Source organism: Callorhinchus milii, unplaced genomic scaffold, assembly GCF_018977255.1.
Source record: "Callorhinchus milii isolate IMCB2004 unplaced genomic scaffold, IMCB_Cmil_1.0 Scaffold12, whole genome shotgun sequence".
In the NCBI taxonomy this organism is placed as follows: domain Eukaryota; kingdom Metazoa; phylum Chordata; class Chondrichthyes; order Chimaeriformes; family Callorhinchidae; genus Callorhinchus; species Callorhinchus milii.
In genome coordinates, this window is record NW_024704753.1 from 11,453,061 (window position 1) to 11,468,976 (window position 15,916).

General features: G+C 48.3%; 1 protein-coding gene across 1 annotated transcript; it reads right to left on the reverse strand.

Moving 5' to 3' along the window:
• Nucleotides 1-20: 20 nt before the first annotated feature.
• LOC103176785 (SRSF protein kinase 3) lies at nt 21-14,110 on the reverse strand. Its single transcript, XM_042339693.1, has 12 exons — nt 13,884-14,110; nt 10,983-11,092; nt 10,652-10,760; nt 10,457-10,544; nt 9,390-9,492; nt 7,602-7,708; nt 5,031-5,184; nt 4,471-4,571; nt 3,512-3,619; nt 2,992-3,061; nt 1,468-1,560; nt 21-680 (listed from the first exon to the last, which is right to left on the reverse strand). Exons 1-12 carry the CDS (start codon nt 13,928-13,930, stop codon nt 496-498), a joined length of 1,275 nt encoding a protein of 424 aa, XP_042195627.1. The 5' UTR covers nt 13,931-14,110; the 3' UTR covers nt 21-495.
• Between the last annotated feature and the right edge of the window lie 1,806 nt (nt 14,111-15,916).

Sequence of the window (15,916 nt, forward strand, 5' to 3'; positions counted from 1 at the left end):
AGGGGACATGAAACAGGGGGTCGGTGCCCACTGGACAAAAAGAGTGACCAGGTGGGTAGGGTTCGAGGAGGTCATAGAAGTAGGATGGAGCAAGACCATGGAGGGATTTGAAAGTGAGGACAAGGGGGGATGGGAAGCCAGTGGAGCCGGCAAGATGTTGGGCAAAATCTCCAGACATGTGGCAACAACAGCTGGAACAGGTTACTCGGAAGGGTGATTGAGGTTAGGAAACTTGGATTCATTTAATATAACACAATACATAGTAAGGTCTTGAACGAGGGGACGGAGAGAACGAGTCGGAGAGACTCCAGGACGGAGCTCTCGAGAACGTGGCAGAATGACTGAATGTGAAGACATGTTGTCATAGGAAGACTGCAGGATGGGTATTCTGGAAAGATGGCCTGAGATGAGCCAAAGGGTCTTCTTCATCCAAACCTCTCAGACCCCTGGGTTGAAGTTGGACTGCGTTGTAGGCACATCTGGATGGCCCGAGCCCTAAACATCCAGCCAAAGGTGCTGGAGACACTCGGCAGCAGTTGCCCTTCTCTGTGGGATGAACTGGAGCATTTGATGAAGAAAATCTGAAAAGACAGCGGCCTCTGTCAGAGGAAAGGCGTATTTCTCCAGCAGGACGTGGTCCAGGCCCCAGGGCCTCAGCGTGACAATGTGGCGGAGCTCACCTGGTGGGAAAAGCAGAAACAACAACTGACAGATTGAGTGCGACACAATAATAATCCTGACATTTGATACAGAGCCTCTCACACTGCAAGAGCAATTCAAAGTGCTTTGCAGGGTTTACTGTAAAGTATGTGTTTTGTGGGTGAACGTGGCAGCCAATGCGTGTTCGGTAATGTCCCACAAACAGCCATGAAGTGAGTGACCAAGTTTATCTTGTGGATTGTTGGCCAGGACACCAGGAGAGAGAAACTCTCTTCTCTTTTTCATATTGTGCCATGGGTTCTTTAACGACCACCTGAACCTGGCTTTCCCAGGTGGTATTGGTCCAACTCAGCACAGGCCAGTGATGGAACCTGGGGTCTGCCTGGTGGGGTAACTCAGTGCACCGCTGCGCTGAGCAGGGAACTTATTAATATTAATAATAATAATCCTTGCATTTGGTGTAGCGCCTTATCACATCTTCGAGACTCTCAAAGCGCTTCACGGAATACACTGTAAAGTGAATTGACTGTGTATTTTGTGGGGGAAACGCACAGGAGTGTCCCACAAACAGTTGTGGATTGAGTGAACAACTTGTTTATTTTTGAGGGATTATTACCTCTGGAAAGCAATCCACCAATCAATTAAACAACCGGGTTCCTAGTTACTGCTAAGTAAACAGAGACGTGCGGAGTAAGGAAACTTGTCCAAGGTTTCACCCTACCTGGGAATCAAACCCGGATCCTCTCGCTTGCGAGGCAAGTGCTCTAACCACTATTCTATGGGATATTTTGGGGGGGATTTCTGTACCTTTCACATTGAAAAAGTCTTTGGAGAACTTCCCAGACAGAGCAAACGGTACAGGGATTCCGCCGAGAAGCTCGATGATATGTGCGATGTGATCTGCCAGGAGAGGAGAGATGTAAGAGACAGGCAAACGAAGAGAATAAGAACCAGTCTGGTATTTCACACAGAGGTTGCAGAGGTGGGAGATAATGAAGGACGTAGAAAGGTTTTTCACTGGGGAAAGAGCGAGTTTTCTGTGAGGAAACTGCACGGCACATATCTCAGTGCCTATCCCGAGGGAAACTCCGTTCATCTGTCCTGACAGTGAACCAAGAAACGCTGCCCGCACTTCTCTCTCTCTTTCTGCTCTCTCACTCTTTTTGTTTCTCTCTCTCCCCCTCTCCCAATCATTCTCCCTTCTCTCTCCCTCTCTCTCCCCTCTCTCAATTACTCTCTTCCCCCTTCTCACTCTCTCTCACAACTCTCCTCTCTCATGCTCTCAATCTCTCTCTCTGCTCTCAATCTCTCAATCACTCTCTCTGCCCCTTCTCTCTTTCAATCACTCTCGCTCTTCCCCCTCTCTCACAAATCTCTGTCTCTCTCACTCAATCACTCTTTTCCCTCCTCTCCCCCTCTCAATCTCTCTATCTCCCACCTCTCTCCCCCATCGTCCCCCTCTCTCCCCCTCTCCCCTCCCTGTCTGTTTCCCCCTCTCTGTCCCCCTCCCTCTCTATCCCTCTGCCCCTCTGTCTCTGTTCCTTTCTCTGTCCCCATCCCTTCCCTCTCTGTCCCTGTCCCCCTTTCTGTGTCCCCTCCCCTCCCTATCTGCCCCCTCCCTCTCTGTCTCTGTCCCCCTTTCTCTGACCCCTTCCCTCCCTCTCTGTCCCCCTCTCTTTCTGTCCCTGTCCCCCTTTCACTGTTCCCCCTCTCCCTATCTCTCAATCTCTCTTTCTCTCGCAATCAGCTGTGCGGGTCACTATGTGCAGTGGCCGACGCTGGAGATTGCTATGGACGCGGTGGATAAGGAGCCGCGCTCACTTACCCCTCAGCTCCCGTACACACTGCAGCAACAGGCGGCATCACCGGCAACTGTCGGCTACTGCTCCTGCCGCTGCCCCGGGAGCACGTTCACCAGGGAGGGTGGGAGTGGAAGTTGGAATGGTGGAAATGGTCACGGGCCAGAATAAATCACCAGCCGGGCTGCCTATTGGCCACACTGATCCAGGGTACTGTCAGACAGGACACTGGGATTCACTCCCTTCTCTTTTCAAATAGCTTAACAGGATCTTTAATGTCCATCTGAACAGGTCTTGGTTTAACAATAACAACAGCAACTTGCATTTAGCTAGCGCCCTTCACGCGGGATAGTGCTTAACATCTTATCCGAAGGAAGAATTTTTCTTCATTGTTTCAACCATGGATTGTGGCAGAGAGTTCCACAACCCTCTGTGTAAGGAGTTTCGTTGAGACTTTCCCTTTAACTCTCATTAGTATCCATACATCCCGACGTTCCCAGTTTGGTACATTCTGATGACCAGGTGACCTTACCCTCTTCCCGGGAGAAGGTCTTCCCAGCTCGTGGGTCAAACAGGTACTCTCCAGTCGCCAGCTCAAACGCCTACAGGCACAGAAATAATAATAATAACCCTTGCATTTGCTAGAGAGCCTTATTCCATTATTGAGACATCTCAAAGTGATTCACAGGATTTAATGTAAAGTGTTCTTTGACTGTGCGCAATGTTCCACCATCAGCCATGGAGTGAGTAACCAATTTTATTTCAATTTTAACTAGGAAAGTTAAGGCAGGGAGCTCCAGAAGGTTCAGGGCGAAGTGGCTGATAGTAAATCGGAGGGTCTCGGGTCATGCAGCAGGCCCTGGCCAACGGAGTGAAGGGGGAAGTAGAGAAATGGGCTATGAGCAGGTTGGAGAGGTCCCTTATAAGGTCTTGTGGTGAAGTCTCTTTGGAAACTACACCTCACAAACCTGACCGTGTGTGGTGAGAAGGGACAGACTGAACTGGCAGTGTAGTGGTCATGGTGACATTTACATGCATTGCTTGGTTCCTACCATACACGCCGTGCTCCAGACATCAGCCGGTGGCCCATAGCCAGCCCCGAGGATGGCCTCCACAGCTCGGTACTGTCTGGTCTGGATCAAGTCTGTAATGTGCTTGTACTGGGGCAGGAGAAGAAACAGAGCAAATAGTGCATCAATAAGCTTATAGGAAGCTACAAGCATTGAGAAGCTTCATGGGTAATAAATAATGGTCCGTCGTTTCAAGGCTTTAATTTAATCAACACCATCTCTACACTTCACAGCTAGCATTCCAGCTCAGCTCCAGGTGCTTGGCAATGTCAGAATCGCGCCAGCTCTCTGTGGCAGTCATGATAATCCATTTCCTGAGCCAGCGAGTCCACAGTATTCCAGGACACTGGGAATGACAGCACCACCAGCCTGGCTCATCAGTAGGACTTGGAAGGGCAGACCAGTCACTGGGCTGGGGATTCTTCCCACTCTGGGGTCCTCTGGAATTAGCAGGATGCATCCCTCCAGGGTGAGTGTGCGCATTAAATTCTAGCCACAGAATTTCCTCGTATAGGTGGCAGGAATGGAACTCTGTCTAGTTCTGGTCTTTTAAGCATGGTGAAGGGTTTCAGCATGTGTCAGACACCCAGATGGGGAATAAATAATGGTCTGATAATCCCTTCAGAAGGACAACCCTGAACCATTTTGCTCATACACAAACCCAGGCTCCAGTTTGCTGATGTGAAAGGGGCAGAAGTCAGATATATGGTGGATGCATATGCCAGCACTCAGGTAATCTCTCCTTGGACTGGAGTAGCTATGCCTGACTGCTCAGCACTGCCCTATTCTATACACAGCCTCAGTGTTCACCTATAAACACACAGTCACTCTACAGTAAATCCTGTGAAGCGCTTTGAGAAAGGCGTTGTATTAAACGTGACAAATGTTGTTATTTCCCTCCCCCACCTGACTACAGCCCCCCAAGACTGAGTGGCACTCACCGTCCAGCAGCCATTGCCCAGGTCCCCAATTTTCACCTGTATTTTCTCAGCGCTTTTAGCTTCTAAGAGGTTGAGCCCTGGTGCATGTGCTCGGACCAAGTCTGAGAACAACGAGAAGTTCCAGGTCAGCGGGATGGACATTTCAAATCTCAGCTCAGGTTTTACACATAATAATAATAATCCTTCCATTTGATATCGCAGAGAGAGTGCTACCACTGCGCCAGGCTGACACACACTCAGTCTGTGTACAGAAACATACTTTTTTTTAAACACAGAATGAGTGGTTCAGCCTAGCATATCTGTGCCTCTGCTACTCAGGAATTGGGTTAGCAAAGAGAGCTGCAAGAAGGGGAGCTAACACCCACCAGCGCAGTGACATTGGATAAAGAGCAGAGGAATGGGGGTTGCAGTTAATAGTTCTAATTGGGGACCAAGAACCAGCACAAATAGTCTCCTGCTCTACCACAATCCTAAGGATCTATGAATTTTGAACGATATGGCCAACATTGAATGAGGTGAGGTTAGTGAATGCTCAATACTCCCCTGGCCTGGTCCATTACCTGAGGCTCCCAAAGGGCTGTGACCATCTCTCTGTTGTGCAACTGCTAACTGATGGAGGTGCTGTTGATCAATACACAGGAGGATGTTCTCTGGCTTGATGTCAGTGTGAATAATCCTACATTTGGTATGTAGATAGTTGAGACCCTGAAGAACCTGCCATGTAAAGTCAGAGTGGAACCAATCAGATTGCTCAGTTCTCAGTTCCACAAGCCTTGTTAATACACAAGTAGAATTTTGACATTGAGTCGAAATTGAGATTTTTAGTATATTTTTCTGGTACTTTTAAGGGGCTGCCTAGTGCAGAGGAGAGCAATGAGGTTGAACCCCAGTGTTAGAGAATGAGCTGTGAGCAACAAGCTCAGGTTCTTCAGTCTTGAGAGAAGAAAATTCAAAGGGGACTTTATAGAGGTGTGTATGGGATTGAAAAAATAAACCGAAGATACTTTGGGATGCACCAAAACAGCGGAACAAGAAGATTTAGGTTTAGAGTTGTAAAGGGCAACTTCAGGACAGATACCAGGGAGGTTTTCTTTACCCGGAGGGGAATCAATTACTGAAACAGGGTTGCCAGGAAGTGGGGGTTGAGGCTAGGACACTGGGACCCACCACCTGCTCCCATCCCCACTCCACTCCTTATCTCCCAGCTCCACCTCCTTGCCCCACTTCTCACAGACCTATTAACCTGTCCCTCTCCTCTGGCTCTGTTTCCATTAGCCTCAAAACTGCCACCATCACTCCCACATTGAAAAAACCCTCCCTTGATGTGTCGCAGCTATCAAGCTACCGGCCCATCTCAAACCTTCCGTTCCTGTCCAAGGTTCTCGAAAGAGTCGTCGTCTCCCAGCTGCGCTCTTTCCTCTCCACCCACTCACTTTTTGAACCCCTTCAGTCGGGTTTCCGTGCTGCCCATAGCACGGAAACCGCCCTGGTCAAGGTCACTAATGACATCTTGACCATCTGCGACCAGGGCTCCCTCTGCCACCTCTCCTCCTTGACCTATCGGCCGCATTTGATATGGTCGACCACTCTATCCTCCTCCACCGCTTGTCCTCCCACCTCAACCTTCAAGGACCTGTCCTTGAGTGGTTTAGGTCCTACCTCTCCCACCGTCTTCATTTTGTCTCTGCTAATGGCTTTTCCTCCACCCCCCGCACTGTCTCGTGCGGTGTCCCTCAGGGCTCTGTCCTTGGTCCCCTCCTCTTCACCCTCTATATGCTCCCCTGTGGTGACATCATCCGCAGACATGGGGTTAACTTCCACATGTATGCGGATAACACCCAACTCTACCTTTCCTCTTCTACCCTCAACTCCACGACCCCCGATGTCCTGACAGCTGCCTGTCCGACATTGAGTCCTGGACGAGAGACAACGTTCTTCAGCTCAATGTGCGCAAAACTGAGGCCCTCCTGATTGACTCCTGTCAGCGCCTCCGCACCTCAGGCGCTGACAGCATCAGCATCCAAGGCTGCACTCTCCACCTCTCAAAGCCAGTCAGGAACCTGTCCTTTCTTCCCCACATCCGCTCCACAGCTGGCACTGCCTTCCACCACCTCTGGAACATTGCCAGACTACAGCACTACCTCACCCCTCATGCTGGTGAAACTCTGGTCCATGCCTTTATCACCTCAAGGCTGGACTATGGGAACTCTCCCCTCGTTGGCCTTCCCGGCACCTCCCTCCACAAGCTGCAGGTCATTCAGAACTCTGCAGCTCGTGTACTGTCCCGCACCAGGCTTCGGGACCACATCACTCCCACCCTCGCTCGCCTCCACTGGCTCCCCATCCCCCAGAGGATCAAATTCAAGATCCTCATCCTCACCTACAAGGCCATTCATGGCCTTGCACCCTCCTACCTCTCCGACCTACTATCCCCCCACGTACCTGCCCGTACCCTCCATTCCTCTGGCTCCGGTCTGCTCCACATCCCCCGCCCTAACCGCCCTACCATCGGTGGTCGGGCTTTCAGCCTCTCAGCTCCTAGGCTCTGGAACTCCATCCCCCAGTGCCTTTGCCTTGCTTCCTCCCTTTCCTCCTTCAAGGCCGGTCTCAAGACCTTTCTTTTCAACCGTGCCTTCACCTCCCCTCTCGACTCTCTACCCCCTCCTCGCTCCCTCCCTTTCCTCCCCTCACCCTGACCATTTCCCCCCTGATCGGGTCCCGACCCAACTGTCCAGCGCCTTGGGACGTCCTCCCGACGTGAAAGGCGCTCTATAAATGCAATCTTGTTGTTGTTGTTGGGACTCATTTAAGAAGCAGCTTGATGCTGTGATGGGGGATGGGTGGTGTTTCTGGAATCATGAGATCAGATGGGCCGAAGGGGATTCTTCATCCAGACCAATGCTATATCTGTGCCATTGACTGTTCATAGACAGTCCGGGCAGATGATTGTATGCTCCGGGTTCTGCCCGCAATCTGCTGAGCCTGGGCAGAGGCAGTTTTAAACCTGATTATAATTCTGGGCAATGTTGTGTTCCTGGCCACTGAGAACTGGGCCCACAACCTTCTGATTCAGAGGCTGAGTGAAGCTGACATGACACCAGAGAAGGGCCGGGTTTTAGTGCCCATCCTACCTGTTGGATAATCTTCTTGACGCACGCTATGGGCAGTCCCTGACGCTTTGACCTGAGAATCCACTGGTGAAGATTGTCACCAAGAAGCTCAAATACCAGACACATATCTGGGAAGAGGGTTAAAGGTCATCACATATCACTGAGTCCTGATGTTTAATGACATAAGTGGACAACAACAACACCTTGAGTGTATATAGTGCCTTACAAGTTAGACACCATCTTGGAGACAACATCTCACAATGATGGGGTTGGACACCAAGCAAAGAAGAAGGAAGTGAGCAAAGGCATTGTCATAGTGGTAGGTTTTAGGGTGGAATAAATAGACAGAGAAGGGAAGAGGTAGAGACACATAAAGCCAACTCAGCTTCAAGGAGACCCCATTTACCTGCCGCCAAGGAGGATAAAGTCACTAGTTAGTTGTTTGATATCTGACAAGTGCAGGTTTGAGCCCTTACTAGGTGGGTGGCAGGTATCAGGAACTCCCTCTGAGCTTTGATGCATCTTAAGCTATTCTTTGTCGTACCTTTGTCTCATTTCCTCATCTTAGCACAGGATTGCTAACACACTCAGCCCATTCACAAAAGGCAACAGCCTCAAATATAAAACTCAGCCCATTCATAAAAACACACATTCAAGAACCTACACACAGCTCATTCATAAAGAACATGCACTCAAATACCTTCGCAGCCCATTTATAAAGCTCTCTATATTGTAGCATTACGTTCAGACCATTCATGAAAGACTACATGTCATGTGCCATTCCCAGACCGAATATAACAGCCACTGTTGTGTTCTGTTACTTGCTCCTTCACAAAGAAGCAGAACTGGCCATGACATCCCCAACGGCTTAGTGTGTAAAAGCTGCCTGTGCTTTAGTTAAGCCAAGGTGCCTGTCTCCTTGCTCAGAGAGATGTTAAATATTTCTGAGGGTTTACCCCACACTCTGAGCATCTTTGATCTCTTGGACCAAATCACAAGTAATAATAATCCTTTTATTTGATTTTATTTATATACAAAACACCTTATCACGTAGGTGAGATTTCTCAAAGCACTTCACAGAATATATTGTAAAATGGATTGACTGTATTTTGTGGATGAAACGTGGCAGTCAATTGCACACAGCAATGTCCATAAATAGTTGTGGATTAAGTGCTCAATTTTTTTTGAGGGATTATTACTCTGGAAAGCAATCCACTAACAACTGGGTTCCTACTTACTGCTAGATAAGCAGAGGCACGTGGAGTAAGGAAACTTGCCTAAGGTTTCGCCCTTCCCAAGATTCAAACCCATTCAGGTCCACTCAATTGTGCGCTAACCACTACTCTACAGGACTCCAAGTACTGTCATTGTGGGGATCTGATTAGTCCATTCCTCTTTCAAATTCAAGTAGTTTATGTGTAGATATGTGGCCTGATTTTGGTTTATTGATAGACTCACTCTATGTGTTAATTATAAACTGCGTTGAATACATAGAATGACTTTCTAGGATTCCTGTCCCAGAATAGAGCCTTTCATTTTGGCTGCTTTTGCTGTTTTTCTGTTGTACTGTAATTGCAAAATGAAAATGAAACAGTTTTTGGAAAAGAGAAGAGTTTCTTTCTCCCGGTTTCCTGATCAACAATCCCCCAAATAAAATTGTCCATTCAGTTGCTGTTTGTGGGACATTGCTGTGCACAGATCGGACTGTCCCCTTTGCCAACGAGGCAAATTTTGAAGAGCTTTGCGATGTCCTCCAGATGTGAAAAGCATTATATCAAATGCAAGGATTATTATATTACTACAAAAAGCAGATTGAAAGGATATGAAGATCATTGCCACCGACCAAGGAAAAGTTATCCAATAACTGAATAACTCTCTCCTTCTCCACATCGCTGGACCTTCGACCTCTCACCTGAAAAACAGAAACTCTTCTTTATATAAAAAATTTGTCAGCCTGGCGCAGTGGTAACACTCTTGCTTCTGAGTCCGAAGTTTGTGGATCACACAGTCTGAACTGACACTCCAATGTAGCGCTGGTGGGGTGTTGCATTGTTCGGAGATGTCGTCCTTTAAAACCGAGGTCCCATCTACCTGTTCAGGTGGACATTAAAGATCTCATGACGCTATTCGAAAACAGAAGGAAGTTTCTCTCTCCTCGTGTCATGGCCAACATTTCCCCAAATAAAATTGGTCACTCACTCTATGGCTGTTTGTGGGACATTGCTGTGCACAACTGGCTGATGCATTTCACCCACAAAATAGACAGTCACTGCACTTTAAAGTGTATCCTATGAAGTGCTTTGAGACGTTTCAATGACCTGAAAGGTGTTTTCAAATAACTGTTCTATTTATTAGTAATAATTATTAATAATATTATTATTATTCAGGAAGGTTTGGATCCAGGGAGACTGCTGATCACACCTGTTGTACCATTTTATTAGATGATTGCAGGTCTTTTAATCCCATTTTCCTACCTTTTCTCTTCATTTCACATCTCAAGTGCCTCCCTATTAAGGGACTCAAGATTGATTCCACATTCTCACAGGGACTCGATAATGGCAGATTGTATAGGGAAATTCAACAAGGACTTGGGTAGCTCATTTGCTGGACAGACTGATTGTGGTCACTCAGCCCAGTTCAGTTGGCAGTGCTCTAGCCTCTGAGTCTTATAATTTGAAGCATGGCATCTCTGACAATGCAGCACTCCCCCTCAGCATGCACTGGAGTGTCAGCCTAGACTGAGCTCCAAGACCTGATGGGGGGAACTTGAATTCACAACCTTCTGACTCTGTAGCGAGAGCACTACCAACTGAGCCAGGCTGACACCTGTCTATCCCTGATCAGATAGAATGTACACTTTGCTGTAAGGTACTCACACATCTGAGGAACTGAATTTCATCCTGTGCCGCCTCTGTGAAACCCTCTCCACTTCTCACCAACTTGGTGGCCACAAATCTCTTCTCTCTGTGAAACAATAAAGTATACTCAGAATTTGGCAGACTCCACGAGCAGCTGTCTCTGTTGTAAACAAAGGAAACAAAGCTTCCCTCGGTGAAGGTCCCGGTACTCACCGCACATCCCAGCACGTCCACACTGTAGAGAAGCTGCCCGACCCCAGATTTCCAATCACTTGGTATCTTCTATTGAATACGTCGCCTAATTTAACAGGATGATACCTCCCTGTGAGGAGAAAGGTATCAGAATCACTAACAAACCCACATTCATGTCATTATTGATGATCCCTCACTCATTCCCTTATCCTGTCCCCCTTATTCCCTCACACACCCTCTCTGCCTCACTTACACACGGGCACACTCACTCACACACTCTCGCCTGCTCACATACGCTCACAAAGAGCAGATGAAGCAGCGATGTACTGTATTTATTTGGTTGGAAACTGACCTGTGCAGAATTTCCCTGAGTCCTCCTGCTCCGCTGGCTGGTCTGGCTTTGACCTATGACCTTGGCTTGTGAGTTCCTGCCCCAAGACCTCCCGTTTGTTGCCCCCTGATCTAAAACAAGAAGAGTAAGATTTTACTCTTCACATCAGAGTGTGTAGAGACCCAAGGGCCTGGGGCCATGTTATCATCATAGCGATAGAACTCAAAGCATGTAAATAATGTAGAGTGTTGTGACTCTTTTTGTAACAAACCAGACTGTCATTTTGCGCACAGCACGAGGTCCCAAACACAGCTCTGTGCAGCTCAAGAGACCACGTCTATTTTCCAAGGCCTCACATGAGGACCTGGATTAAACAGCTGGTGTTGAGTGCATCTGGTATGCAGCATTGGACTAGGGCCTCAAAAACTTCAAGGTGGCTGGGACATCACAAGCTATCCTGTAAAGGTCCTCCCACCATATTGAAGGCAGATATCTGGCACATAGCTGATGAGGAAACTGAGGCTTGGGGTGACAGCTGCTGGAAGGCGTTACCTGGAGTCCAAGTGCATAAACACACAAAAGGCAGAAGCTATATTTACAGCAGTTTAGACATTAAAGTTTATACTTTATTTTGAGATACATGAAATACTTAGTTTGCAATATAGCCAGGACTTGTGTGTCAGCCTGGTTCACTCTCATCCATCAGGGTCTTTAATTAACATCTGACCTGTTCCCCTGCCCCCATCCGCCCCGCACCCACCCCAAATGACCTGCACAATGGTTTAGTGAGAAGTCTTTAAGCACCAAGACTGCCCCAGCAAGTGTGGACTGGCCAAATTCTTACACTAGGAACAACAAAAATTAAATTTCCACAGCACCTTTCACATCAGGAGAACATCTCAAGGCATTAGACAGTGAAGGGTTTGCAACTGGGGGTCGAAATCAAGAGGGGTGGAGGGCAGCAAGGGTGAGAAGATGACGGAAGGCACGGTCAAAGAGGAAGGACTAGAGACGGGCCTTGAAGGAGGCAAAGGAGGGGGAGAGGCGGAGGAGCTCCGGGATTGAGTTCCAGAGGGTGGGGACAGAAAGGCTGAAGGCCCGACCACTGATTGGAGGGGGCTATAGATGTTAATAAATCGCAGAAGTAAGGAGGAGCAAGAGCACTTTGAAAGTGAAGGCGAGGATCTTGAACTTGATCTTCTGGGGTATTATGTAATCAGTAGAGGCGGGAAAGGATGTGGATGATCGGCTCACGGAGCTTGGTGCGGGAGAGGACATGAGCTGCAGAGATCTGAATAATCTGCAGTTTGAGAAGGGAAGAGTTGGGAAGTCCGGCAAGCAGGGAGTTAGCGTAAGTCAAAGGCAGTTAAGTCAGTCTGTGTAAACCCAGGTAGAAGGACGGAAGGAGAATACCAGAGTATATGGCTCTGTGTCTGATACACAGTGAGGGGCGAGTCACCTCCCTGTCCCTCTAGCTAGGTGATTAAATGGTTGGCTGTGGTCCATGTCTTTCAGGCTGACAGGGATGAGAAATTTCAGGCCAGTGGCATTGGGTTTCTGGTGCGGTGCTGGGCATGAATCCCACTAGGAATAGCAAGGGATCAGAAATTACTTACTCTGCAACTCTGATCGTGCAGCTCCACCCTCCTCTCTCTGTGGCTCAACTGGACAGAAGAGATTGAGAGGGGATGTGACAGAGACTGGGGGGAAAATGGATTTCCTTTAGTTGGGGATGATGACTGAAGATGCAGTCAAAGAGAAAGTTCTTGAAACAGTCCTTGAAGGAGGCAAGAGAGGGACGAGGTGAACGGGCTCCAAGATGAAGTTGGGAATATCACTGATAAGAAGGGGCAGAATCTCAGGGTTATTAGGAAAAATAGGCAAGATGGTGGAAGGAATTTCACTGCTGTTGGAGTTTGGATTTCATTCCTACAAGTGCTTATTGAGGATGAATCAATGGAACAGTAAAGAAAAATTAAATAATATGGGAAGAGCTGGAAAGCGTGATTAATATAAAACATGACTAAAAGGCAGAGGATAGCACATGCCCAAACACTCTAGGTCAGGGGTCTCCAACTGGTCTCGTGCACAATCACAAAGACAAGATGAAGGAGCAGTAGAACTGCGTTGTTATTGAGTCCAATTGCAAACTAAGTATTTCATGCATCATTAAAAGTATAAACTTTAATGTCTAAACTGCTGTAAATATAGCTTCTGCCTTTTGTTATTATTGAGCACGTTGAGGCATGCTCAAAGAACTTCACAGGATTTACAACAACAACAAATTACATTTGTAAAGTGGCTTTCATGTCGGGAGGATGCCCCAAGGCATTGCATAGTCAGGGATTTGGACCCGAGCAGAGGGTTGGCATTAGGGAAGGGGAAACGGCAGGGAGAGTAGGGGAAGGAGGGTGGCCAAATGCTCGGTCGAAGAGGAGGGTCTTGAAACGTGCTTTGAAGGAGGCGAGGGAGGGAGGGACTGACAAAGGGACTGTAGGATGGAGTTCCAAAGATTGGGGTCAGAGAAGCTGAAGGCCCGAACGTCAATGATCTGTGGATTTATAAGTGAATGCAGCAGCCAATTTACACACAGCACTCTCCCATAAACAGCTATGACAAGTTATTGACAAGTGTTATCTGGGGGATTGTTGGCCAGGACACTGGGAGAAACCCCTCCTATTTTTGAACAGCGCCATGGGATCTCTAATGTCCACCCTTACAATCCTGGGAGGCTGTAATATTGCCTTCATGATCTAAACTTTCAAAGCTCCTCAGAAATGTGAAGACCCCTATTGCATCCTCTCTTCATCTTCTCTGTCCACTGAAGACCCAATTTTTGGAGCTTATCCACATGCAGTAACATAGCTGTGTTTGACCAAGTAGTTGGTGTTAGGATGTGCAGGTTCTGCTCACTGTACTTACTGTCCATTCTCTACATGGAGTTTCAACTCTTCTCCATTCGGTAACATCCTCTGTGAGGTGGCCACTGGAACTCTGCTACACCCCAAACAGCTACTCCAGTTGCACCCTACCGGTCAGGCCAAAGGCTGCTGGTCAGCACGAGTACTGTTTGCAGAGTCTCACTGGAATGAAGAAGCTTCATCAGAAAAGCAGCAGAGAGCAGGTGCTCTCTTTGTCCATTCCCAGCTCCCCTGACTGGGGAGAGCAGAGCTGAGGAGGATAAATAGTGCACTGAGGGGGTGGAGTCTCTCATTATGGCCACAGATACAGCACTAAGGTCCTTCTATAGTCTGAGCATGACAACTGGCTGGGCTGTGTGTATGTGTGTGTGGGGGGGAATGAAGGGGAGGCACATTCTCAGACTGACTGAAGTTCAGACACAGCTTGTGAGCTGTGGAGAGCGAGTGTTGAGTCCAGCTTTCAGCAGCTCCCTGCCTGTCACTGACACCACAAGCTTTCAGAGGTCTGCCTGAAGCCAGTGGAAACTGTATGTCTGCTCCTCAACCACCTCTCCTCTCAATCTAGATCAGAAGGTGGTGGTGTGGTGGTGGGGTCAAGCTCCACTTTGGGACTTCAAATCCATATCTTTCAGATGAGACAATAAACTGAGACCCAGTCTGCCTGTTTAAGAACCCATGGCACTATTCAAAAAGAAAAGGGAGTTTCTCTCTCCTGGTGTCCTGACTGATAATTCTCCAGATAAATTTGATCACTCACTCCATGGCTGTTTGTGGGGCAATGCTGTGTGAAAATTAACTGCTGCTGTGATTGCCCACAAAATACATAGTCACTGAAACGTTGTGAAGTGATTTGAGACGTTTCAAGGTTAGAGACACTATATCAAATGGAACACAATAAAATTTACATTCACTTAGCACTTTTCATGTCGGGATGATATCTCAACACAGCTGAGCTGGAGAAGGGGTGAGCAGAAGGCAAGGCAAGGAGTATGGTACGATATCAGTGATCACTTCCTGTCGATTGTCTCCCCCACATTGTGTGAGTTTATTTTATTTCTGATTATATTCACCTTGAGAGAGCAGAACAGGTGTTCCCTCTGGCTCTCTCTGCAGTCAGCAGCCTGTGGGCACTCAGTGACATTGTGGTGACAGAGATTATTTGGACAGAGCTCATTGTGAGGGTCTGTCAGTCTCATCCTGATGTTAATCTATTTTTATCCAAGCATTTTCTCTCTCTAGCTCTCGTTTACTCAGCCTGGCGCGGTGCTAGGACTCTTGCCTCTGAGTCAAAAGATTATGGGTTCAGGCCCCACGCTCGGACTTGGAATCTAAGTCAGGGTGGTCCAACCATTTGGCTGGCGTGGGCCGGCTTCCCTGTTTGAGAAAGATCCGCGTGCCACATCCAGCATTGGCCAGCTGGTGGCCCGCGGGCACATCCGGCCCAGCGGGTGATTTTATCCGGCCCAAGACCATTTCCAACATTCCAACTTACACTCCCTCCCCGGTGAATGTCCTCCCAGGGCAGCGGCAGGAGCTGGAGTTGAAATAGTACCGACTGTTACTGCAGTTTGTCAGGAAGGCAAGCGCATCTCTTACCAACTGCGTCCTAAACTACTTAGTCCTGCCGCTGCAGATAGTGACCTGTGTGGCTGATTGAGAGAGAGGGGGATTGAGGGGGGAAGAGGTGGGGGGGAGAGAGAGGGAGACAGGTGGGGAGAGAAAGATGGAGGGGGTGAGAAGGCGACCAAGGGGAGATCAGGAACAGCGAGAGAGAGAGTGGAGAGAGAAGAACATCGTCAGGGCATATACAACAACAATAACAAAATTACATTTGTATAGCATCTTTCACATCAGGAGGACGCCCCAAGGTGCTGGACAGACAGAGTTATGGACCCGAGCAGAGGGTCGGGGTGGGGAAGGGCAACAACAACAAAAGCACCAAAATTACATTTATAGAGCGCCTTTCATGTTGGGAGGACGTCCCAAAGCGCTGAACAGTCAGGGGTCGGGGTTCAAGAATGGTGGAGGGGTGGT